This window comes from Paroedura picta, chromosome 1 (genome assembly GCF_049243985.1).
Source record: "Paroedura picta isolate Pp20150507F chromosome 1, Ppicta_v3.0, whole genome shotgun sequence".
In the NCBI taxonomy this organism is placed as follows: Eukaryota; Metazoa; Chordata; class Lepidosauria; order Squamata; family Gekkonidae; genus Paroedura; species Paroedura picta.
Window position 1 is genome coordinate 1,853,095 of NC_135369.1, and position 26,774 is coordinate 1,879,868.

The window sequence follows — 26,774 nt, forward strand, 5'->3', positions numbered from 1 at the left end:
GGGTGAGGCTGAGAGAGCCCCGATATTCCTGCTCGGTCAGAACAGCCTTATCAGTGCTGTGGTGAGCCCAAGCTGCAGTCACCCAGCTGGCTGCATGTGGGGGAGTGCAGAATCGAACCTGGCATGCCAGATTAGAAGTCTGCACTCCTAACCACTACACCAAACTGGCTCTCCTAGGCCACCACTCCTAGCATCCTAGCTCGTGGCCGTTTACAAAAGCAAAGGATTATACTCCCCATCAAATACGCACAATAACCACAACTTAAAACCAACCCTAATAAAACACGTTGGCAGTTCCCGTGGGACCCAAAAATATCTCCCTATGCTTCCGGCATCGGTCCTGGAGATGACATGAAGTTAGTTTGGCAACTAAGTTCACAAATGGCTCTCAATACAGTCTAATGCCGTACCGAGGAGTGGGGTGGGGGGCCCTGATCCCCTCGCCCAAGGCTTTCCACCCAGCCTCAACCAAAGCCTGGCGGAAGAGCTCCTTTTTGGAGTTAATAACAATCAATGAAATTATAAAATCAGTATGCATACAATAAAACCATTCTGCTTATATAGGTCCTGAGTGGGGGTGTCCACTCTTTAAAGAGTCCATTCTCAGTTCATGGTGGTGAGGCCAGCTTTGCTTGGAGGTCCTTCCAGGGCCTGGCTGTAGGCCTGGATTAACAGCTCCGTCTTGCAGGGCCCTGATCTCTCTCAGCAGGGTGTCTCACCTCCCAAAGCTCCCGGGAATACCAAGAACCCTGTTTGAGGCGAGGGTGGAGAAGGCCCTGAGGAGCAATTGTGTTGATAGTAGCCGTCAAACGGGACCACAAGCAGGGCTGCCAACGAGATGCCGGAGGGCATCGTGTCCCGCAGAGCATTCAGGAATCTCTTGGATTCCATAAGTCTCTGTGGGGCGGACTAAAATACATCTGTCACCCAAATGGGGGCGGGGGGGATGTCCTCAGTTGGGCCTTCAGGTGGTCTGACCATGGAACAATGTTATTTGCCACCAAAGTTTAAATTGAGGGTGTGGCCAGCCTCGCGTGTGGGACCAGCAACAAACTGCGAGGTCCCCAGTGTAGCTGACACTAGATCCAGGCCAAGTCCTGGAGACAGTATGTCCACATGGATATTGAAGTCCCCCAAAATTAACTGTTTGGGGTACTGCAATGTCTAACCGGCCGCCGCCTCCAGCAAGCCTAGCAGGGAATCCAGGGGTGCAGTGGGTGAACAGTTTACCACCCACATAGCCATGTTCTCAAATGACTCCCACCCCAGACCGACACATTCAACCCCCAGTATCGATGGTGCAGGGAGAGCCCTGAAGGAGAAAGACTCCTGGACCAGGATCTTCATCGCCCCTCCCCTGCCATGGAGCTGGTGCTCGTGCAAGTCTGAAAACCTGGGTGGTGACAGATCTTTCAGTGCAACTGTCTCAACCTCTTGCGCCCAGGTTTCAGTCACACATATAAGGTCAATCTTGCGCCTTGCGATATAATTCTGCAAGGTCTAGGACTTATTGTTAATTGACCTGGCACTGCAGAGCATCAGCATCACCCTAGCCCTCATGCCCCAAGATCTGGGAATGGGACAGAGATTTGAAGGACAGTGCATGTAGTGACCACGCTGTCGAATGTAGGAAACCCACAGTCAGGGCCTTATTGGACCTTTGTACTTTTCTGCCCCTGTATTATTGAATCTCCTCCCACTGCTATATCCCCCTTGGCCCAGAATAGCTGGAATGTGTGCCCCGCGCAGGATCCCTTTCCCTATAGCCCCCATTTCTACCCATCAACAACGCTGCCTCACGTGGCACCCGCACTTAGGGCAGGTCCATTGGTTGTTCACATCCGTGGGGTTAGACAAATAGTCCTATGAGCTAACTAATAATACTATAGCTACACTAATCACCCACTGCCATAACCCAGCCAACCCATGCTCTCCTTCTAACCTAGTAGCTAAATAAAAGAAAAACCCCTCGATCATGCTAGGATCCTGCTGATTGCTGGCAGTTCTCCACTGCCCTCTGCACAATTGGCTAAATATAACTAGCTAACTAAAACTAAAAAACTAAAAATTCCCCCAGAAATATTCCTGAGTTTATTACAGGTCAGTAAATCCTCTGCCACCAGATGGCAGCAGGGAGCGTCTTCCCAGTGATTTCACAGATTGCCACTAGGTGGCGATGACTGCTCCAGCAGCCGACCTTCGCAACAGCCACCTTCGTCTCCTCTCTCCAGTCGGTCGTCAGTCCGGTGTAGTGGCTCCCTCGACGATGGTAAGTGCTCCAGGAAAAAGAGCACCCAGGGGGTCTCTTCCCCCTTCAGCTTCTTGCACCGGCCTCCTTCACCCTCTCCTGCCGGCACCAATCACAGAAGGGTCTCCACTCCAGTTGTCTGAGCCCCGGCCACTCCCTGGTCCCTGGGCCCCGAGAGCTGATCTCCGGCTCCCAGCCCTGCCATGGCCGAGGTGGGTGACTGCCAACCCCGCAGGTGGATGGAATGGTGTCTTCAGGCTCAACAAGCCCATCACAGAGGTTGGAATCCGTGCTCCCGCGCTGCTTAATGGCGCTCCTCACCTTCCCCCTCCAGTCTTGGGGGGGGGGGGTGTGCATGTGTCTGCTGGATCCTCGCGAAGCCCCCAATTCAAGGGGGTGGAGGCAGTGAAAAGACAGGAGGGGGAAGTCCACAGGATAAAGTTGTGGCTGCATAGCTCTCCCCATCACTGCTAGGAACTGCTTCCTGCTGTTGCCTCATGTTGGGATCTTCCCCCGGCTCAGCTGTCGATAGCCTGGGTGCCTCCCTGCATGAGTCCGTGGTCTCAAAGGGGCAGATGGCCTCCGCTTCCCAATCCCACATCCTTGATATTCTCCCGTCGGTGCTTCTCCTGGGCCCGAATAAGCGAGCCACTGTTCGTTCTGCCGACCTCCCGTGTTGTTATTTGGGGTCGGCTATCATTCCGACGTCCTCTATACCCAACAAATGCCTCTAGGACGGGCAGAGCTCAATCTGCAGCATTTGTCCCCGCCATTATCCTACAACTTGTGATATGAGAGAAGACTGTCCTTCCCCCCTACTAGCAGGTTCAGAGGACATCCCCCCCCCCTCACCCGACCACACTGGTGCTGTAAGCCTGGTTCCAGCTCTAGCCAAGGACTGATTCAGGTGGGTCACCACGTTGATCTTAATCAGCAGAACAAAGTTGGAGCCCAGCCAGACACCTTGAAGACCAACCAAGTTTTCTTCAAACATAAGCTTCCATGTGCAGACACATGGCTCGTATCGGAAGTAGTGTGCCTGCACACGAAAGCTGACCCCTGGTTGGTCTTCAAGGTGCCTGGCTGGGCTCCACCTCCGTTTCTAAGGACTGTCAGCAATACCTCCTTTGGCCCAACGGTCTCCGGCTGAGAGAGGGGGAGCAGGGGAGCGCCTCCTACGCAAGCCGAGAGAGAGAGAGAGAGAGATCCTTCCCTACCTTCCAGCAAGTCTCTTGCCAAGCCGGGCTCTGCCCCCGTTGAGCGCACAAAATCCGATAGGACGACATCCATATCCCTGGTCATGGGCTGGTAAAATCTCTCGCGGGTGGGAATGCATGGGACATCGGAACGGATTGGCTCTCTAACCTCCTGCGGAAAACAGAGCACGGAACACCTGGTTACCAACACACGGAAGCAACACCACAAAGCACCGATCTGCTGAACGGAGGGGTGGTGGGTGGGCTGGGGTGTTTGGATGCCAGTCCCTGCCCCACCGCAGGAGCTTGCTGGGCAACCTAGAGCCAGTAACATATTGGGTGACCCAAGAGTCCGCTTGGTATAGTGCAGGCCCTCCAGATGTCCATGGACTACAATTCCTCATGGACATTTGGAGGACTGCAGTTTGACTACCCCAGGTGTAGTGGTTAAGAGCGGCAGCCTCTAATCTGGACATCCAGGTTGGGTTTTCCGCTCCTCCTGCTCTACATGCAGCCAGCTGTGCAACCTCTGGCCAGTCCCAGTTCTCTCCGGTATCTCCGAGCCCTACAGACATCACAAGGCATCTGTGGGGAAAGGCCATGGGAGGCTGCTTCGAGTCTCCTTCAGATAGTGAAGTGGGGAATAAAAATTAATATTATTATTATTTATTAGGTTATTAGATTTTTTACCCGCCACTCCCCAATGGCTCATGGCAGGTTACAAAGATCTGCATTAAAAACCCAATAAAATAACCCTTAAAACCAGTTCTTCTCAGTCTGACCCGCTTCACAGGCCTGCTCTGAAGATACATCCAAGGTGGAGGCCCACAAGACTCAGTGTCTCCTCAGCAGGGGGGCTGTCCCAGTTCAAACCCCACACAGAGCAAAAGAAGGGTGGCAAGCCACTTTCCACAAAAGCCAGCAGAGAAATGCAAAGAAAGCGGATGCAGGAGAAAAATTAATTTATTTTCTGATTCTTCTCAGTTCAAACAGAGACCAGCAGGGGGTTGGACTAGATGGCCTGTGTGGCCCCTTCCCACTCTAGGATTCCATGATTCTAAAGCCCGGAAACACAGCTATTCTGAGGAGGGGGGGGGGGGGCCACAACAGGGCAGACCCTGATCACGGGCACACGCACTGGGTGGAATCAGAGCTGGGGCAGCAGCCCTGCCATCAGGAAAGCCCCAAGGGAGGGGACTGGGGTCACTGTGAGTGAGCAGGTAGCTGTGAGTATTCTTGCAGGGGGCTGGACTAGATGATCCGGGAGGCCCCTTCCCGCGGTATGAAAATAGGTGGTGAGATTGGGAGCCTGCAGACCCACCAGAGCTGTCCCCCCCCCCCATGACAACACCACTTAATTTCTATGTCTGTACCCCCTTCTCCACAAGTGGACTCTGCAGGGGCACCCCAAAGGCCAGGAAAAGCACGGGGAAAACTGTGGCCAAACCCGGCCACTTCTAGGCACCCCCAACCCTGGAGGAAGCACCGCTGGGTCCCCCTGAGGGAGGGTGTCATTTGCACATGCCCAGGGGTGACACTTGCCCCTCCTCATCTCAGAAAGGCCTCCCACCGCCCCTGCCGCTGTCTCACTGGCCAGTGGCTGATCCCTCCCCCACCCCCTGCAGACTGCCCTTGTAATGTGCCCCCCAAGGGGTGGCTTCGGGGTTTGGGAGAGTTTTGGGGCCAGGGCGCTGAGCGAGCCCTCTGAACAGAAAGTGCAGACCCAGGACCCTGCACAGGACGCCCCCCACCCCCCTGGACCTCTGGCCCTAGACAAGGCCAGGCTCACAAGCCACTTCTAAGAAATACGGGGGGGGGGGAGAAGTATGTTGATTTCCAGCTTGGGGGGGGGGCAATAAGGAAGTATTATTTTGTTTTTTTAACCCTAAGTAAAGGAAAACTTGAACTCTCTTTTCTCCTGGGCAGGGATCACAGCCAGAATTCTCCACAGGCACCCAAAACAGTCGAGCGAGCCAATTAAAGCCTCACAAAAGACAGAGGGAAGCCAAGCGCAGACACGCCCAGAGACCACGGACAGCGCTGCAATTCCTGTTTTCCCAGAACGCCGTCCCAAAGCAAGCTATATATTATGAGGCCAAACCTCGGTCTGTGCCCTGGGAAGGGAGGGAGGGAGGGAGGGCAGCCCTCCTTGGAGCAAACAGGCTTGGAGCCTGGCGGGGACACCTTCGGACAAGACGGCCGACAGGAACGGGGGCTAGCGGGGGCTCATGGCAATTGCGGGGAGGGCTACAGCGGTCACCTCTCCAAGCCAGGGAGGAAGGAGAGCTGGAACAACACAGATGGTGGAGGTGACAAGCGTCACCAGGGCCTGCAGGATTTCCAGGGGGAGGCAGGCACAGGTGGCTTGCCAGGAGGGTATCTTCTTCCCACTCCCAGCCCAACTGGGGCTGGCGCTGCTTTGCTTTGGCGGCTGGCGAGATGGGCACGGCCTGGTCCACCCATGCGAGGCCTTCTGCAGGAGCCGTGCCCTCCATCACCACCAGCCGGCTGGCGGGGAGGAGCAGGTCCTCTCTAGGAATCAGCTCGCTGGGGGGCTAGGGAACGGCAGGGAAGGCACCCAGCAGAGGCCTCTCCATGGGTTTCATACGCCGTCCCTCCCAGCCCTACAGATAAGCTGCCTGGTCAAAACCAGCCTCCTGCGGGAGGCGTCAAGGGAACGGGACCTCTCTCAGGGGCCGCCTGTGGGCATTCCTCCCCCCCCCCCCCCGCCAACAACCAGGCCAGACGGACTGATGCTCCTCTCGCAGAGAGCCCCGTGGCTTCGTCGCAGGAGAAACAAGAGCCTGCAGCCCCTCCCACCGAGGCCTCTAGAGAACTGCACGGGGGGTGGGGGGTGGGGAGGGGGGCTTCCACCGGCTTGCCTTAGTCGGATCCAGAGCAGCCTCTCAGGCCCCCTTTGCCGCCTCTGCTCCGGGCCCAGGTGGGCTGCTTGCGGCTGGACTCCGGGGGGCCGAGGTCTGCAGAGAGGGCCTCCTCGGCTTCTGCTCCTCGCCCGCATCCCAGAGCGGATGAGCCGGGCGAAAGAACCGAGCATCTTTTGTGCTCGGGGGAAGGCTGCCAAGGCCAAGCTGTGCCTTTCAACCAGGCCCCGACACAGGAGCGCTTCTGTATTGTTGGCGGGACGTGGGGGGGGGGGGCAAGGCGCTTCACAAGGAATGTGCTGTGTCGGCCCAGGCCTCCATCCCGGCTATCAACAGCAGCCCCGCCAAGGGGCCGGCCGGCCGGCTGGAAGGAAGGAAGGAAAACGGCCCTTCAGAGGGAGAGAGGAGCCAGGAAGCCCGCGGGGAGAGCCACGCCGGACACTCATTCCACGTCTTTATTAGCCGCCTTCCTTCCTACGGAGCTCGAGGAGGCTGGCAACAAAGACATGAAAACAAAAAACATTTTAAACCAAGATCCGAGAGCCCCGGCATGACGGAAAACAATCTCAGAAGACCAGCCTGCTAACAGAGGGCGAGGCACGCTTGTATTCTGAAGGGGGTTCTCCAGTGGGAAGGGAAGGCCCGGCTCAGGCGTCAAGGATTTTATTTACTTACTATTATTATTATTGGACTTATTGCCTGCCATTCCTGGCACTCCGGCCCAGAGTCAAGGGGCAGGCAGGTTCTGGATGGACCCTGGCTCCAGCTTCCGCCCCCCCCCCCCCACACACACACACACACACACTGCACAGCTCTGCCTGGCCTCTGACCAGGAATGCACCGGGGTGAACACCTTGCACACCGACACAAACGGAAGCACTAATGGCCTGCAGAGGCTCTGCAGGGGGCAGGGAAACCAGGGGCCAACCGCATGCCAACAGCAGAGCCCTCAAGATCTGGCAGAATCTCCCCCAAAGAGAGATGGGTCACTTGCAAGCCAAATGCCAACGCAATGGTCCACCAACTGGATGCACACTCCTGCCAGTGAACACACTGGGCTTACGGACCTTTTTCATGCCCGGCAGCTCTTCCTCTGCCCACGCCCCTCCCTGCAAGGAGTCCTCCTCCAGCCCAAGAGGCCCCTTGCATCAGGGAATGGCTCCTGGCGCTGGGAACCAGCAGCTCACAAAACTCCGGCCTTCCCTGGATGACAAAGACGAAGAGCACCTGCCTCCGAGCCCTTAAACCCAGAGGACTGAAAGGACGCCAATGGTGCAACCCTGAGGGACGTAGCTCTCCTTTGTCCTTTCCACTCAGTTTGGTGCAGCGGTTAGGAGCACAGACTTCTCATGTGGCGAACCGGGTTTCTTTCCTTGATCCTCCACATGCAGCCAGCTGGGTGACCTTGGGCTCGCCACAGCACTGATAAAGCTGTTCTGACCGAGCAGTGATATCAGGGCTCTCTCAGCCTCACCCACCCCACAGGGTGTCTGTTGTGGGGAGAGGAAGGGAAGGCGACTGTAAGCCGCTTTGAGACTCCTTCAGGTAGAAGAAAGCGGCATATAAGAACCAACTCTTCTTCTTCTGCAGTAATATCAGGGCTCTCTCAGCCTCAATTCTCTCACAGGGCGTCTCTAAAAGAAGAGTTAGTTCTTATATGCCACTTTTCTCTACCCAAAGGTAGAGCTTCATCTGTGCTGTGGCAAGCCCAAGGTCACCCAGCTGGCTGCACGTGGAGGAGGAACAGGGAAGCCCATCGCAGAGCTGGAAAAGAACCAGAAGAGGGCAACCCAGGTAGTCGGGAGAGAAAGCTGGGCCTTCTCAGTTTAGAAGAGAGATGACTCCGTGGGGACAAGAGAATAGTTCCCGAAATTATGCCTGGGGGAGAGAACCAAGATTTCTAGCACAGACATGGAAGCCTATGCCATTCATCACCCACCTGTAGAGAGAACACATTCACCAGACCACTATGCACAGAAACGTCTTCCAAAATTCAAATTTCTCATGCACATATTTGTCTGGACAATCATTCATTCTGCCCTCGGGCGAGAAGAGGCCGACTCCCCTCCTCCCTCCCGCCCTCCGTGTGGGAGGCTGCTAGGGTCAGGAGCCCAAAATGCTAGAGGAAAGAAGAAACCATCCTCTGAAAGGAACCCTCGGATGCAGGGAGGATGAGGAACCAGAGTCCCAAATCAGCTTTGCCCTTTGTTAAAAAATCCTCAGAAGCTATTTGTTTATCTTATTTATACCCCACCTTTCCCCAAGGCCCCAAGTAGCCAAAGCTGTAAGGCCTGCCCTCCCGAGCCCTCCAAGCAAGGTTAAATCCAGTAGGCCTTTTGGGGGTGGATTCGATGGGATCAGCAAGGCAGAGACCGACTGGAGGAGCACCACAACGTGTCCTTCCATCCCAAGGATCCCAAAGGAGAGCGTGCCGCCCACCAGGAACAGTTCCCTCCCACCGGGCAGGGCAGCGCAGGGCAGGGCGGCTGGCTGGCTGGGAAGCCCTGGGGTGACCTGGGGCTGTCAGGAATTCTCTTCGGCTGTGATGCAAGCCCTGAACTATGCGAGGCAACAAACAGGCGTGGGGGGGGGGAGCTGCTCCTCTGAGAGCTCCTCAGGCGTGGGGGGGGGCAAGGACGGGGAGAACGGTGCTGCAGGGACGTTGTCATGCCATAAATCTCCCTCCCCCATCAATCACTGCCTAGCTCTGAAAAGCTACGATTTAGATTTATAGGCCTTTTACGCACAGCCGCACAGTGAAAGGGCAACAGAAAAGTAACTGGAGGAGGACCTTCGAGGCAGACCTGAGCTGCACCTTGAGTGGGGGTGGGGGTGGGATGGGCCCCTGCAGAGCCACCTGGCTGCTGGCGCTGACCCCCTCTGGCCCAAGGAGCAAGGGGACATTCGGCGGGATCCAACCCCCTGTTTTGAGGCCGTCCTTCCAGCAGCCCTGCAAGGCAGGCCTGGGCTAGTATTCCTTCCAACCAGCTGCTTGGGGTGCCTGGGAGGGGGTGTCCTTTGCAAGCTTAAAGCCAAGACACCATTGGGACAGGCTACCATCCCGCCTCACCTGCTCCGTGCCTCCTTCTGACCCCCAATTGCCCCTCCGTCCCCTCCCCCTAGCCCTCCTCCTTTCCCTTTAAGGGCAAAACATACTAGTTTCCTGCCAGCACCTCCGATTCCAGTTCTCCCCTCGACAACCAAGCAGAGTTGGTTTTCTCTACTCCAACGAGCCTCAAAGCAATTTAGAATTGCCTTCCCTCTCTCTCCCCACAGCAGACGCCCTGTGAAGCAGGTGGGGCTGAGAGAGCTCTGAGAGAATCATGACTGGGTGTATGGGGTCCTGTTTACCATATCACCACGCTGGCACCCATAGAATCACAGAATCCTAGAGTTGGAAGGGACCTCCTGGGTCATCTAGTCCAACCCCCTCCACTGTGCAGGACACCCACAACCCTCTCGCTCACCCACTGTCACCTGCCACCCCCTTGAGCCTTCCCAGAATCAGCCTCTCTGTCAGATGGCTCTCCAGCCTCTGCTTAAAAACTTCCAAAGATGGAGAACCCGCCACCTCCCGAGGAAGCCTGTTCCACTGAGGAACCGCTCTGCCTGTCAGGAACTTCTTCCGGATCTTGAGATGGAATTTCTTTTGAATTAATTTCATCCCATTGGTTCTGGTCCGTTCCTCCAGGGCAAAAGAGAACAACTTTGCCCCATCCTCTACATGGCACCCTTTAAAATACTTGAAGATGGTTCTCAGATCCCCTCTCAGTCGTCTCCTCTCCGGGCTAAACAGACCAAGCTCCCCCAACCTTTTTTCATACATCTCGGTCTCCAAACCCCTCACCATCTTGGTTGCCCTCCTCTGGACACGCTCCAGTTTGTCTACATCCCTTTTCAACTGGGGTGCCCAAAACTGACCATAGGACTGCCACGTGTTCTGGTCCAAAAACAAAGTGCACAAAGAGAGGCCGTTTTGACTGGCCCGTAAGTCGAATAAGCCTATCCGGTGGGGCACACAAGACAGGGCTTTTTCAGCGGCAGCCCCATAATTAGGGAACAACCTCCCCAGTGGGGTGCACTTGCCCCCTCACTTCTGACCTTCCGGAGGGAACGAAGGTGTGTGATTACACCTTCTGCCTGCCAGCAGTCTGAAATTCTGGATTTCCACTAATACTTTTAATACATTTTGAGAAGTATTTACACAGCAAACTCAAACCAGCTGGGTAGAAAAGCAGCTCTTAAATGTCTTCAATAAATAAATGCAGTTTCGGCAACGCACTGGGTGGGCGTCGCGGGGCCAAGTGGGTCTCCTTCCACACTCATGGTCTAGAAGCACTGGCAAGCCAACAGGGCAGGTGGGGGGCAGGGGGCGAGCGAGCCCCTTCCAGGCTTCCTTCGGGAACGGAGGGGAAGCTGCCGTTCTGGCAGATGTTCCAATGCCAGGTAACCCCCAGAGAGGTGCCCAGCGCACCGCCCCCACGAACGCAGCGGCCCCAAGGCTCTGCGCCAGCCACAACAGCGGAGGCACAAAGCGCTCGCTCAGGGAGAAGCCGGCTCCTGGCTGCAGGTTCCCTGGCCACCCTGCCCTCACCCACGGGGAAAGGAGGCCTTGCGGAGCTCTCTAGGGACGGGTTACCTGCAGACTGTCTGCTGAGCAGGTGACTCCGCGTCTCCAAGACACACAACCGAAGCAGGCGTCACGCAGCACAGCAGCAGGGCGGGCAAGCCAGCCCCTTCCCCAGCAGCCCTTTCCCTGCATTGGAGGGTCACAACACCGATGGCTGCACCAGACTCCTTCCCTCGGGGGCCGGGGAGTTCCCCTCCTCCCACAAACCTCTCCCTTGCCCAACTGCCTCTCTGTTGCAAGAGGCCTCCCCAAGACACAAGCAGCCCCGAACAGCAAGTGGTATAATCTAAGCTGCCCCCCCCCGAGCAGGTGTGGCCCAAAAGGAAGGGAATTGGGGGCCACCCACATAGGCAAGCCCTCCACTGCAACGGGCAAATGACAGGCAAAACACAAGAGCCTGCTGCCGTAGGGAAAGGTACCCCCTCACGTGGAGGACACCGGCAGCTGCCTTCGACTGACTCAGGCCCTGGCAATCCACCAAGGTCAGTGTTGCCTGCTCAGACTGGCAGCTGCTCACCAGGGCCTCAGGCAGAGAAAGGTCTTCCCCATCCCCTCCTGCCTGGTCCTTTCAGCTGGAGAGGCTGCCTGGGATTGAACCGGGGACCTCCTGCCTGCCCAGCACAGGCTCTGCCCCTGAGCTCTGGCCCCTCCCCAGGGCTCTCCAGGGTCTCAGGCAGAGAAAGGTCTTCCCCATCCCCTCCTGCCTGGTCCTTTCAGCTGGAGATGCTGCCTGGGATTGAACCGGGGACCTCCTGCCTGCCCAGCAGAGGCTCTGCCCCTGAGCTCTGGCCCCTCCCCAGGGCTCTCCAGGGTCTCAGGCAGAGAAAGGTCTTCCCCATCCCCTCCTGCCTGGTCCTTTAAGCTGGAGATGCTGCCTGGGATTGAACCGGGGCCCTCCTGCCTGCCAAGCAGAAGCTCTGCCCCTGAGCTCTGGCCCCTCCCCAGGGCTCTGCAGGGTCTCAGGCAGAGAAAGGTCTTCCCCATCCCCTCCTGCCTGGTCCTTTCAGCTGGAGATGCTGCCTGGGATTGAACCGGGGACCTCCTGCCTGCCCAGCAGAGGCTCTGCCCCTGAGCTCTGGCCCCTCCCCAGGGCTCTCTAGGGTCTCAGGCAGAGAAAGGTCTTCCCCATCCCCTCCTGCCTGGTCCTCTCAGCTGGAGATGCTGCCTGGGATTGAACCGGGGACCTCCTGCCTGCCCAGCAGAGGCTCTGCCCCTGAGCTCCGGCCCCTCCCCAGGGCTCTCCAGGGTCTCAGGCAGAGAAAGGTCTTCCCCATCCCCTCCTGCCTGGTCCTTTCAGCTGGAGATGCTGCCTGGGACTGAGCATGCCTAGCAGAGTTCTAGCATTGAGGCACAGCCCCTCCACCGGACCCCACTCGACCTTTCCATCACTCAAACATGGGACTGTGTGACTTTGTCAACAACAGGCATGGAATTCAGTGATTCTGCGAACTCTGGCAAATGGTGAGGGGGTGGGCAGAAGGCACTGTGCTTGGCTCTTGTGGCCCCTTCTTGCATTGCCACTTGGAGATCAGAAGGTGAATTTATTCCTGGCCAGATTGGCCAGGGATTCTGATTTGGGGGGAGAGAGGCATCATCTGGGCATGGAACTGAGGTCCCTGTGGGAGGGCAGGTAGTTTTGCATTTCCTGCATCCTACAGGGGGTTGGACTAGATGATCCTGGAGGTCCCTTCCAGCTCTAGGCTTCCCCGTTTCTAAAGCACTGCATGCTGAAGATTAGCAAGGCTGGGTCCACATGAGGAACCCATATGGGCAAGAGGACTTATTTATTCACCTTATTATTCACCTTATAGTCCGGACTTCCCCAAAGACTCAGAACAGATTAAAGGTAAAGGTAAAGGTATCCCCTGTGCAAGCACCGAGTCATGTCTGACCCTTGGGGTGACGCCCTCTAGCGTTTTCATGGCAGACTCAATACGGGGGGGTTTGCCAGTGCCTTCCCCAGTCGTTACCGTTTACCCCCCAGCAAGCTGGGTACTCATTTGACCGACCTCGGAAGGATGGGAGGCTGAGTCAACCTTGAGCCGGCTGCTGGGATTGAACTCCCAACCTCATGGGCAAAGCTTTCAGGCAGCTGCCTTACCACTCTGCGCCACAAGAGGCTCTTCAGAACAGATTACATTATTTAAAATGTACTATAAATAATATACAAAAAAATTGACATAGGTTTTAAAATCCAGAATTAAAATTAGTTTCCCTGAGCCATCTTATTCAGAAAATAAAAGGGGGGACCATGGAATGTAATCTTCTGGTGCACTGAGTAGAAGGTTGGACGAGTCCGCGGACATCTGGAGAGCCACAGTGTACACTGCTTGTCTGGCGTATGCATGGCCCTCCTCTGAGCGCTTTGTTCAGAGAGCCAGTTTGGTGGCGTGGTCAGGAGTGTGGACTTCTAATCTGGCATGCCGGGTTTGATTCTGCGCTCCCCCACATGCAGCCAGCTGGGTGACCTTGGGCTCGCCACGGCACTGATAAAACTGCTCTGACCAAGCAGGAATCTCAGGGCTCTCTCAGCCTCACCCACCCCACAGGGTGTCTGTTGTGGGGAGAGGAATGGGAAGGCGACTGTAAGCCGCTTTGAGCCTCCTTCGGGTACGGAAAAGCGGCATATAAGAACCAACTCTACTTTTTCTTCATATGCCTGGGAAATACCATATCCTTCATGCCACTCTGTGCCGTGTTTTACTTTTCCATAATACCCATTCCATTATGTTGCTTATTTGATGTGTCTGTTTACTGCATTGAATTACACTTAGTAACCCCCCTTTGAGTCTCAATGAGAAGAGCAGACGATTGCTGTAACCGACATTTGCTATAGGGGGTGGAAAATAAATATAAACATATTGTTTTAAAAAACCTAAGCTAAAAAATCCACAGCCTATGGTTGAGGCCTCAAAAGCAACATCAAAAATTCGACTGGCCTCCCTACCAAATCTACCCGAGGACTTCAGAAGTCTTCCCACTCTGGCCCCCCAAGCACCAAGAAGACAGAGCATCCCTGCCCTAGACATAAGAACATAAGAGAAGCCATATTGGATCAGGGCAGTGGCAACCCCAGTCCAACACTGTCATACAAGGTCAAAATCAGATGCCATCAGGAGGTCCACCACTGGGGCCAGAACTCCAGAGGTCTTCCCACTCTGCCCCCAAAGCACCAAGAAGACAGAGCATCCCTGCCCTAGACATAAGAACATAAGAGAAGCCATACTGGATCAGGGCAGTGGCAACCCCAGTCCAACACTCTGTCATACAAGGTCAAACCCAGATGCCATCAGGAGGTCCACCACTGGGGCCAGAACTCCAGAGGTCTTCCCACTCTGCCCCCAAAGCACCAAGAAGACAGAGCATCCCTGCCCTAGACATAAGAACATAAGAGAAGCCATACTGGATCAGGGCAGTGGCAACCCCAGTCCAACACTGTCATACAAGGTCAAACCCAGATGCCATCAGGAGGTCCACCACTGGGGCCAGAACTCCAGAGGTCTTCCCACTCTGCCCCAAAGCACCAAGAAGACAGAGCATCCCTGCCCTAGACATAAGAACATAAGAGAAGCCATACTGGATCAGGGCAGTGGCAACCCCAGTCCAACACTCTGTCATACAAGGTCAAACCCAGATGCCAGCAGGAGGTCCACCACTGGGGCCAGAACTCCAGAGGTCTTCCCACTCTGCCCCCAAAGCACCAAGAAGACAGAGCATCCCTGCCCTAGACATAAGAACATAAGAGAAGCCATACTGGATCAGGGCAGTGGCAACCCCAGTCCAACACTCTGTCATACAAGGTCAAACCCAGATGCCATCAGGAGGTCCACCCCCGGGGGCAGAACTCCAGAGCTCCTCCCATTCTGCCCCCAAAGCACCAAGAAGACAGAGCATCCCTGCCCTAGACATAAGAACACAAGAGAAGCCATACTGGATCAGGGCAGTGGCAACCCCAGTCCAACACTCTGTCATACAAGGTCAAACCCAGATGCCATCAGGAGGTCCACCACTGGGCCAGAACTCCAGAACTCCTCCCACTCTGCCCCCAAAGCACCAAGAAGACAGAGCATCCCTGCCCCAGACATAAGAACATAAGAGAAACCATGCTGGATCAGGGCAGTGGCAACCCCAGTCCAACACTCTGTCATACAAGGTCAAACCCAGATGCCATCAGGAGGTCCACCACTGGGGCCAGAACTCCAGAGCTCCTCCCACTCTGCCCCCAAAGCACCAAGAAGACAGAGCATCCCTGCCCTAGACATAAGAACACAAGAGAAGCCATACTGGATCAGGGCAGTGGCAACCCCAGTCCAACACTCTGTCATACAAGGTCAAACCCAGATGCCATCAGGAGGTCCACCACTGAGGCCAGAACTCCAGAGCTCCTCCCACTCTGCCCCCAAAGCACCAAGAAGACATAAGAGAAGCCATGTTGGGTCAGGCCAGTAGCCCTCCAGGCCACACAGTGTTCCAAACACAGGGGCCATCAGGAGAACTCCAGAAGCCCTTCCACTCTTGCCCCCAAGCCCCAAAAAGCCAGAACACCCCTGCCCCAGACAGAGTATCCCATCTACCCCTTGTGGCCAAGAGCCACTGATGGACTTCTGTTATCCAGTCGGTCCCCCCTTGAAGCGGTCACAGCCCCTCCCTGCAGCCCATGAGCTCTTGTAAGAACAGGAGCAAAGTCCTTTCTCTACCTTCTCCACCCCGTGCGCCGGTCACATCCCGTGAGACCCCTGCAGAATCGCATGGCCCCCATCTGTACTTGCAGGGAGGTCACCCACTCCGGCCACCAGGGCTGGCTCTGGCCAAAGCCCCAAAAGCACCCAGCGCAGATGAGCTGTCCTCCATCAAGGGGCGCAGCAGGCACGGACACGTGGGCACTCCAGGAAAGGAAGGTTAGAAGTATTCATGATAATAGAGAATAGCTACAGGCATCGCATCAGAAAGAGGATTTCCTCCTCCTGTTAATTTATTAATTAAGCCAACCAACCAGCCGATCCGAGCCATGTGACTCAGTGAGTCGAGCTGCGGCACCTGCACATATGCTCCTGGGAAGCCGCTTCCTACTGAGTCAGCTCAGTCCTGGCTCTGACTGGCAGCTACAGTCCAGGATCTCACCCAGAGGCGGAATCCTGCCCAGCACCTGCTCCGGAGACCCTTCTCGTGCCGATGCCTGGGATGGGACCCCCCTGCCTCTCTACGGCAGCTCCCCTTGCCAGATCTGCCCTCTGGATGAGATCTGGGAGATCCTCCTGCCTGCTTCCTCAGCTGGACTGGGGAGGGAGGGAGGGAGGGGGGGGGGCTGTGTCTCCACTGCAGCTGGGACCTTGCTCTGCTTACAGGCAGCCCCACACTCAGTCCTGCCCCCCAGGCCCCCTCACCCACACGTCTCCAGCTACCGAAGGAGGGAAAGGCCCCGGAGAGCCAAAATCAGAATCAGATGGATTCAGTCCAAGGGGGTTTTGTCAGCACACAACCAGAGAGCTCTCAAAGAGAGGAACAACCTGCCATCTGGATCCAGAAGGGAGCTCCCAGTTTCAAGAAGAACTGCTTTCTTGCACTACCTTCTTTCTTTTCACTACCCAGAGTAATCCCAAACCCCCTTTCCTTCCTCTCCTCAAGTGAAGACAAACCAATCCAAATGGCTGGGCTTTCCCTATTTCTCTCTGGGACCTGCTCACCGTTTTCATAATGCTGCATGTCAGTGTATTCTCACACCCTCCCTAGAAGGTTGAACCGATCCCTTCTGTTCCGAGACGTGGTCCCTGGGGAAGTCTGCCTCCCTTGAATGAAACTTGGTTGGTCTTTGAGGGGCCCCACTGGACTCTCAATTTGTCCTTCTCAGAACAGAAACCCTGTGAGGTAGGTGAGGCTGAGAGAGCTCGAAGAGAACTGTCACCCAGCTTGTGGAGGAGGAACTGGGAATGGAACCCGGTTCTCCATTTCACGTCTGCCTCCCATCGGCCACCACTCCACACCGGCTCTCTTCACAAGAACGCAACCCTGACGGCCTGCACAGAAACAGCTCGTGTAGATTATACCCCCCTCCCCCCCCCGGATGTTTCAGATACGGAGAGGGAGCCCACCTCTGACTTCCCAATTCCGGGAGAGATGGGGGTTTGAATCGGGTGCATTAATTTGGGCAAACAAATCAATTAAAACTTCTTTAACAGGCTGGCCGCTGATCGTCACCCCCCCACACACACACACACTCACACTCACATGTCCAAGAGTGGCTGAGGAATTCTCCTCCTCTGCCCTCCCTGCAAGAAGCAACACAACGTGGCCTGTTATTTTGCTGAAATGAGAGTATTTCCACAGGATCCAGACCTCAGCCGGGAGGGGAAGGTTCCTGTGCCCCCCCCCCACTGCTTATTTGGCACTGGACGCTTATTCAGGGGACCCCAGACATGAGACTGAGCAGGTGTCCTACTCTCCTTTCACTGTGCCGGGGGGGGGGGGGGAGAATCCAAGGCAGGAAGGACTGAAGTCAGAGCCCGCTTCAGGGGGGGGAGAAAGGCCCTGGGACAGGGGCCTAAGCAACGCCTGTGTGCCCCACACCCTCTGGAGGGGAAGGCACAGGAACCCGGGTGGGGCCGCTGAGTCCAGCCCCCCCCCCCCCCCCGGAAGTTCACAAGCAATAGCCCTCATCCCTCCCAGCATCTGGCACTCGGAGATACACTGCAGCAGGCCACAGGGGCGCCACAGAATTCTCACGGGGGGGGCAGCCGCCTTGGTCTGAAGTTGCAGAACAAATATCGAGTCCGGGAGCACCTTTAAGACCAGTTTCATTCCCGGGATGAGCTCTTGTGTGCATGTATCTTGAATAAAATGTTGTTCATCTTAAAGGTGCCCCTGGAGTCAAGATTTGTTCTGCTGCAGCTGGCAGAGTCCTCCCCCTGTCCCGCATGGTTCTGTCGCTCAAACACAAACCCACCACAAAGCCTCACATCCACTCCCCGCACCCCCGGTCTTTGCCAAAGAGAGAGGGCGTATCATGCCCACACTCTCTGTCTGCATGCCTCCTGATTGCTTGTCTCATGTGGTCCCAGGGGAACCTTTTCTCTGTTCTGCAACCCTCCCTCCCATGCAAGATCAGGTTAAAAAAGGACTAAACAACTAACAAAACAGAGACACAAGAACTTTCCAGCACAGCTGCTCTTCTCCCAGCTTCTCAACGGCCCAAATTCTGCTCACCTGGGGGAGAGACCTTGTTCCAGAATGCTGCTAGGGTATCAATTAGCCAATGACTAACTTAATTGAACCCGGGTGGGGGTTGCTCACTAATCTTTTTTACAGACTTCCCAATTACAGGCAAGTTTGGAGCACTTTCCGGCCTCTCCTTGGAGAGTAAAGCAGACCTTTACCTGGGGTCTCTCACCTGCTGCCTTACCTAGCAGCCCCTTTTGATCTTTTCCTGCTCTCTGCTTTACCATCCCCATGAAACGAGAGCAGCAATCTCACTGGAGGGGGGCAGAATCCCACCAGTATTTTCTTGGGGGTGTCCTAGCATCTCAGACATCCCCCCATCATCTCCCCCCTGCCCCGCCTAAGGGTAAACGGAAGGAAGGGCAGAAGCAGGGCATCTCTGTCTCGAATGCCCCCAGCATGGGCCGGAAGGGGCAAGCGGTTCTTGCTAAACAAGGCGGTTTCAACCACACAAACAAGAGCCTCTCTTATGAATTCAGAGGGAGAAAATAACAAAACCAGCCCCAACACAATGGACCCGGAGCCAGGGAGAGCAGGCATCTGTTTTCACAAAATCTGTTTTACAACAACTCTGGCACAGCCGCGAGGAGGGACGTACACAAGGTGCTGTGCCATCGCAAAAGCATTCAAGAGGCTTGCTTTTAAAGACGACAACACGTCACACAAGTGCACAGACACACACCCATCTCAAGGAGGCGGCTTCTTTTACATCATGGATGCCTCACACGGCCAGCCATTCACAAAAACAAAGCTCATTCACTAAAAATAGTTTCAGTTTCCGGTCGCTCCCGGAATGTTTCTGGCTGGTTTGCAGGATCTAAGAACGGAGCCAGAAGGGCTAAGCCCTCAAGCAGCCTGATGCTCTTTCTGGGTGTGAACTAGGCAAGTCTGCCCAGCCCCTTGGCCCCCTCGCTCCCAGAGGAGACCCGGACACCAGCAGACACTCCGTTCCCAAGATTGCAGGCAAGGAGGGGCAGGACGGCTGCTCCCCCTTTGGACACGCCGGTGCCCTTCGCGAGGTCTGAAATGCTCCCCAGGCGGCCTCCCCAGAGGCACGCACTCTCCCCCAGGCTGGGCTCCATACAGCTGTCGAGTTTAACCGCACCGTCTTACTTGAGGTTAGTAAGTGCCATGTACTTTGGCTCGCTGGCAGGGGACAGATCTTACAATACTTGAGGATACGCTGCCAATCCAAGTCTGCAAACTGACTCTTGTGCAACAGCACAGAAGCAGTTAAAAGCACGTGGAGGAGACCCTGTCCTAGGGGAAGCTGTGCACATCTCCGGACATGAGGCCAATCCTTGGTGCTGAAGACATCCACTGACCTGCCCCAAGGGCCAGAGGAAGTGCCGAGGCGGCCGGAAGGCATGTCCAGTGGGCCAGCAGGAAATAGCTCCAGGAAAACCTGCACCACGCGCTTCCAGGCAGGCACAGCTGAGCCCTCCCTGCAGGCCGAGGGAAACAGGAAGGCGCAGGCAGAGAGACCACCCAAAAGGGAGGCGGCAGGCCCCAGGGAATGGAGAGGCCCACCGTGACAAATCAGGCTCCGGGGGGCTCCTTCTTGAACCAAGGTGGCCGTCCGGGCTGGGCCTTCCCACCTGCCTCCATGGGCCAAAACAGCAACAAAGAGCGCAAAGGAATCCAAAGGACGAAGATGGCCAGCCAAGAGAGAAAGACCTCTCCCCTCTTCAACAGCAAGAGAAGGAAAGCAGCGGTTTTGGAAGGACGCCAATGGGATGCTTGACACCCTCCCCCCCAAAAAACACAACACACACACACACACCAGGCACGGCCTGGTCTCCCCAGCCTGGCTGCCAAAGAAGGAGCCTTACAGAAGTGGTGGGAGCCTTCTCTCCCCAGAGGAAGCAGTCCAGGTGCCCATCCCTGACAAGGCCACTGTGCCCGCCGCTCAGCCAAATGGGGAGCAAGGTGGAGCATGCCCGAGAACCAGCACTCACCTGGCTGCCCGTGGCCAGTGTCTCCTTCTGGTGAATAGGCTCTTCTCCAGCCCCAGGCCACCCCTTTGCCACTCGTGACTCACCCAGGCGTGTCCACACAGCATAAGCAGGTGAGCTAGCAAGGCAGTTGTTTTGGAGGACTAGTCATGTTGAAACCTTATTTGGCAAGGAAAACTCATCTACGAGCCCACAAGACCTTCTTCCCACGGAAAAACTCCAAGGGGGGCTCCAAGCACTCGCTGGAGGGGCCAATTCCCCTGGGGTGCTCCCTTGCAGCACTCCCCCATTGCCCTCTGCCCTCAGCACTGTTTCCCAAATTGAAGGCCTCCTGAATTTAAGTGGGGAAGTTAGCAAATCACTTGCAGGCTTAGCAAGAGGCAGGTAACTACAGAACCTACACTTGTGTATATCGGGATGTTCCCTCAAGAAATTCTAACCAGTCCCGTGTGAACCGGAAAGTTGTTTTCTTACAGAGAACTTAAAGGAGTACAAACACACACCCAAAATACTTAAAACAGACACACAGAATTATCTAAGGAAAACCAAGGATGAACGGGAATAGCGCTTGGGATAGAGGTGACAGTTATATAGGGAAAATGTAACCTTGAGCTAAACTGACGTAGTAGCCCCTAAAACAATGTGCTGATGAAATCTCTTGTGTGTTGCAAAGAACCTAGGTGACAGGTGATGGCTCTGTCTGGGTGAGGACAATGTTCTAGGAGAATCCTCAGTGGTTCCCCAGAAGTTAGACAATAATTGTGATTCCTCTCCTGGTGCGTTGCTTGACAATCCCTCAATTGCTTGTTGGGAAATGCCCAAGGTGGAGAAAGGTGTTAGGAAGTACAAATTGAGCCCCACAGGTATGAGGGGAAGGAAATATTGGAAAGTGTAGTATCAGTTTCTTGGAAAGCCCATTTCCCCAAAGGCATGCATCTCTGCTTTGAGTAGGGACACAAAACCATTAGTGAGTCGGCCCCTACGATCTCATAGAATCTCATCTAAATGTCCAGGTATGTCCTGGGGACTGTTACATGGCTGAAGTCCATGTTCTCTGTACCTGCTTGGGAGCAGACAATATATCTTCGCTTTTAAGATACAACTGACAACTCTCCCAGTGTCAAATTCCACCCAGGCAGGGTGCTGCAACCTCATATTTGATGCAGAGTTAAAGGGAATTGTTTCAGAAGGATTGCATGTAAACTACCTCTCCCTATGAGGAGCGCTCTGGCTACTACCAATACGACCTCTGCCCAAAGAGGCTACATTAAGTTCCACCTTGCGAGCATGTCCTCAAAAGCTTCTAGTAAATTAGAAGCCTGTGACTCAAGAGGAAGAGGAAAAACTTTTACAAAGCTTCCTTCTGTGGCCACCCAGAGGATGGCAGAGACAAGAGGGCAAGGAAGTGAAAAGGATCTGGGGGTCTTAGTAGACCCTACATTGAACATGAGTCAGCAGTGTGACTCGGTGACTAAAAAGGCAAATGGGATTTTGGGCTGCATCAAACGGAGTATCGTGTCCAGAACATGGGAGATTATGGTACCGCTTTAGTCTGCTCTAGTAAGATCTCACTTGGAGAACTGTGTTCAGTTTTGGGCACCACAACTGAACAAGAATTTAGACAAACTGGAGCGTGTCCAGAGGAGGGCAACAAAAACGGTGAGGGGTCTGGAAACCAAGTCATATGAGGAAAGGTTGGGGGAGCCTGGTCTGTTTAGCCTGGAGAGAAGGCGACTGAGAGGGGATCTGATAACCATCTTCAAGTACTTAAAGGGCTGTCATAGAGAAGATGGAGCAGAGTTCATTTCTGTTTCCTCAAAGGGTGGGACTAGAACCAGTGGGTTGAAATTAATTCAAAAGAATTTTTGACTAAATATCCGGAAGAAGTCTCTAACACAGTGGTTCCTCAGTGGAACAGGCTTCCTTGGAGGATGGTGAGTTCTCTTTCTTTGGAAGTTTTCAAGCAGAAGCTAGATAGTCATCAGACAGAAATTTTATGAACTGAGTTTATGAACTTCGGTAGCTGGTGAGTGGGTGGGCAGAAGGGACTGTGTCTCAGCTTGGATCTTGTGGCCCTTTCTTGTCATTCCAGGGAAATAACTTTCACCATTTTGGGGTCGGGAGGCAAATTTCCTCCAGGCCAGACTGGCCAGGGATTCTGGGGGTTTTATAGGGGGAGGGCGGCATCATCTAGGCATGGAATTGGGATATCTGTGGGTGGGCACGTAGTTGTGAATTTCCTGACTATTGCAAGGGGTTGGACTAGATGACCCCGGAGGTCTCTTCCAAACTCTATGACTCTAAGCTGTTCAAGCCATTGTGGCCAAAAGCCTTATGAAGAATCTCTCAGAGCACTTCAAAGCCATTCCCAGCCCTCTTTTCAAATGTGTCACTTCCAAAGCCTACACAGTCCCTGCTCTTTATTGCAGAAAGTCCCACAGCTCTCCATCTCCCCAGGGTTTATTCCTGACTTTTGGACTGCAGTGTTGACAGACCCTTCCTGCCACACTGGAGAGCAGCGGAGGAGCCTGCCTCCCCAGCAGAAATGTATCTCTGGGACCACGTCAGCCACACAAACAGCACTCCGGAGGGAGGGAAAGGATCGAGGGACAGGGCCACTCAGCACTTTCCACCTGCTTCCTTGTCCACAGCCTTCCTGAGCGTTGCCTGCCTCTTCTTTTCTCCCGCGGTTAGGAGCCTCGCTATACAGAAGGAAAGCTGCTCGGTTAGAGGCCGAAGAATGGAAAGGAATTGGGGGACTGAGGCCGGAACCCGCAGAGTGATGCAGAAGCATGCAGGCAAACCAACCAGAAGGCCAAATGTATTGGTCTCTTCCCAAAATATTTCTACCCGGCTTCTCTCTCCAGAAGCGCTCACGGTGGAGGGCCACAGCCCGGCCCAGGAAGGCAGCTTTATACCGGAAACAGGGACGCCTGATAAGACATGATTCAGGCCGACCGTGGGACAGAAGGAAGCACCAGGGCTGTGGACTGGCATGTAGAACATCCGGTTCAAGTCCAGGTCCACCTTTTATTTATTTGTTAGATTTGTCACCCTCTCTGACAGCAGCCTCGGGGTGGCTGGCAACACTTAAAAACCCGTACATAAACATTTAAAACCACGGACCATTAAAACTAATTTCCTTTGAAAAAATTATCAAACATTACCTCCAAGAAACATGGGATCAGTATAATCCTGAATTAATATATTTCTCCGGGTCCAGATGGAGGAGGCGGGATGTAGGGGGGGGTACACAGTATCACTAAGTGCCAGCACTGGCCTCAACCGCACGCCTGGAGGAAGAGCTGCGTTTTACGGGCCCTTCAGAACTTTCGCAGCGGCTATAAGGCCCGGGTCTCTGCTGGCACCTCATTCCACCAGGAGGCAGCCAGGGCTGAAACGGACCGAGAACACTTCTTTGGGGCCTGGGCCAACCAACAGGTTGGAATCTGCAGAGTGCAATACTACTCAGGGGACAGGCCAGGGAGGGTCCCTCCAGTCCTGCCTCCCGTCTCAACCAGGGGCCAGCCAGTTCCTCTGCAGGGCCAGCCACAGGGCAGAGAGGCCGAGGCCTTCCCATGAGAAGACCCTCAGAAGAGCCCTGCTGGGTCAGGCCAGGGAGGTCCCTCCAGTCCAGCCTCCCGCCTCACCCAGGGGCCAGCCAGTTCCTCTGCAGGGCCAGCCACAGGGCAGAGAGGCCGAGGCCTTCCCCTGAGAAGACCCTCAGAAGAGCCCTGCTGGGTCAGGCCAGGGAGGTCCCTCCAGTCCAGCCTCCCGCCTCACCCAGGGGCCAGCCAGGTCCTCTGCAGGGCCAGCCAGGTCCTCTGCAGGGCCAGCCACAGGGCAGAGAGGCCGAGGCCTTCCCCTGAGAAGACCCTCAGAAGAGCCCTGCTGGGTCAGGCCAGGGAGGGTCCCTCCAGTCCAGCCTCCCGTCTCACCCAGGGGCCATCCAGTTGCTCTGCAGGGCCAGCCACAGGGCAGAGAGGCCGAGGCCTTCCCCTGAGAGGACCCTCAGAAGAGCCCTGCTGGGTCAGGCCAGGGAGGGTCCCTCCAGTCCAGCCTCCCCTCTCACCCAGGGGCCAGGCAGTTCCTCTGCAGGGCCAGCCACAGGGCAGAGAGGCCGAGGCCATCCCCAGAGAAGACCCTCAGAAGAGCCCTGCTGGGTCAGGCCAGGGAGGGTCCCTCCAGTCCAGCCTCCCGTCTCACCCAGGGGCCAGCCATCTCCTCTGCAGGGCCAGCCACAGGGCAGAGAGGCCGAGGCCTTCCCCTGAGAAGACCCTCAGAAGAGCCCTGCTGGGTCAGGCCAGGGAGGGTCCCTCCAGTCCAGCCTCCCGTCTCACCCAGGGGCCAGCCAGTTCCTCTGCAGGGCCAGCCACAGGGCAGAGAGGCCGAGGCCTTCCCCTGAGAAGACCCTCAGCAGGGCCCTGCTGGGTCAGGCCAGGGAGGGTCCCTCCAGTCCAGCCTCCCGTCTCCCCCAGGGGCCAGCCAGTTCCTCTGCAGGGCCAGCCACAGGGCAGAGAGGCCGAGGCCTTCCCCTGAGAAGACCCTCAGAAGGGCCCTGCTGGGTCAGGCCAGGGAGGGTCCCTCCAGTCCAGCCTCCCGTCTCTCCCAGGGGCCAGCCAGTTCCTCTGCAGGGCCAGCCACAGGGCAGAGAGGCCGAGGCCTTCCGCTGAGAAGACCCTCAGAAGAGCCCTGCTGGGTCAGGCCAGGGAGGGTCCCTCCAGTCCAGCCTCCCGTCTCTCCCAGGGGCCAGCCAGTTCCTCTGCAGGGCCCGCCACAGGGCAGAGAGGCCGAGGCCTTCCGCTGAGAAGACCCTCAGAAGAGCCCTGCTGGGTCAGGCCAGGGAGGGTCCCTCCAGTCCAGCCTCCCGTCTCCCCCAGGGGCCAGCCAGTTCCTCTGCAGGGCCAGCCACAGGGCAGAGAGGCCGAGGCCTTCCCCTGAGAAGACCCTCAGAAGAGCCCTGCTGGGTCAGGCCAGGGAGGGTCCCTCCAGTCCAGCCTCCCGTCTCACCCAGCGGCCGGCCAGTTCCTCTGCAGGGCCAGCCACAGGGCAGAGAGGCCGAGGCCTTCCCCTGAGAAGACCCTCAGAAGAGCCCTGCTGGGTAGGCCAAGGGGGGTCCCTCCAGTCCAGCTTGCCGCCTCCTCCCCCTGGGGCCAGGCGGTCCCTGTGCAGAGAGGCCGGGGCCTGCCGTGAAGCTGGCTCGTGCCTGGGCCATGCCAGGGATTAGTGCCTGCAGGAGTGCTGGGCGGGCACTGAGGACTGAGGTCTCCTAATCCGCTCTGGAAGCTGCCTATTCCTGGAGTCCTTCCTCGGGCTGCCCTTCCGCCTCTCCACCGCTGTCCACGCGAAGCGGTCCTTGCACACGCAGTCCTCGGCCCGGGCATTATTGCCTTGATCATCCTATTGCCTTGCTCCAGGAGGCTCCCCGGCTTCCTCCCCGTGCGGAGGGGCCCTTCGCTCCCGGGCGCCTGGAGGGAGGGGGGGATGGAGGGGGGGTCTTCCGGGCCTTCAACCAATGGTCGGAGGGCGCCCCGCCTGCCCGGGGGGGGGGGAAGGGGCGTTGGGGATGCAGGCGGGCCCTCTTCTGCCTGCCTGCCTGCCTGCCTGTCCGGGGCCCACCGGGCTGGGGCCTCCTCGAGTGGGGCGGGGTCCGGCGTGCCTGGAGGCGAGTGCCGGCCGAGGGGGCCCGTGTGTCCGGGGGGGGGGGGCGGTGCGGTGAGGCGGCCTCGGCCTCGGCCTCTCTGGGCCCGGACCGGTCCTGGGGGAGCGCAGGGCGGCGGGCCGGGCGGGAGCCCTCAAGGTCAGCGCGGCCGGGCCGGGCCGGGCCGGGCCGCGCAGGGGGGGGGGGCGGGGCAGGAGGGGAGGGGAGGGGAGAGGAGGGGAGGGCCCACCACCCCCTCCCCCCCTTACTCCCTCCCCTCCCCTCCCCCCCTCAGCCCCCCCCCTCACCCACCGTGTCCGTCCGCGGGGGCGGCGGCGGCAGCAGCAGCAGCGTCGTCGTCGTCGGCCGCCATCCCTCGCTGCCCGGCCGAGCGCGGCCTCCTCGGCGGCCCCCGCCCCGCAGGCGCCTTCCGCGGGCCCCGAGCAGGAGCGGCAGCAGCAGCAGCAGCAGGAGGCGGAGGCGGAGGGAGGGCGGCGGGCCGGGCCGGGCCTGGGCTGCGCCTGCGGGTGCGACGCTCCGTCCCTCCCTCCGTCCCTCGGTCCGCTTCTCCTCCTCCTCCTCCGCCCCGCCCTCCCCGCCTCCCCCGCCGGCCGGCCCGCCCGCAGCTGGGCTCCGCTTCCCGCCCGGAGGCCTTTCGCCGACACACGCCGGCCCCGAGGGGAGGGGCCCCGCGCGCGCCCTCCTCAGGGAGGGGGAGGCAGCGCGGGTGCGCAGGCGTGCCGGGGAGGCGCCCTGTGCGCATGCGCGGCAGAGGGGGGGCGCTGGACCCGCCTCCTCCGCCGCCCCGACCTGGCCCTGAAGCCGAGCCCCTGAAGGCGGCGCCCAAAGGCCTGCGGATGTGCGCGGGCCCGGCAGAGAAAGGGAGCGCTGCGCCGCCGCCCCTGCGAGGTGGGCACGCAGCAGAGGGGCCCTGCGCCCGCGCAGAAGGAGGGAAGCCCCACCGGGCCCCCGCCGCCCTTCGCTTCTGCAGACTTCCTTTCAAGGGCTCC

General features: G+C 57.1%; 1 protein-coding gene across 1 annotated transcript in view; it reads right to left on the reverse strand.

The window, feature by feature from the left end:
• Window positions 1-26,349, reverse strand: part of OTUD7B (OTU deubiquitinase 7B) — a 44,277-nt gene extending 17,928 nt beyond the window's left edge. The window contains 2 exon segments of the mRNA XM_077319281.1: window positions 3,466-3,616; window positions 26,077-26,349. Of these exon segments, the coding sequence (XP_077175396.1) occupies window positions 3,466-3,550 (85 nt within the window). The 5' untranslated portion in view covers window positions 3,551-3,616; window positions 26,077-26,349.
• Window positions 26,350-26,774: the final 425 nt, after the last annotated feature.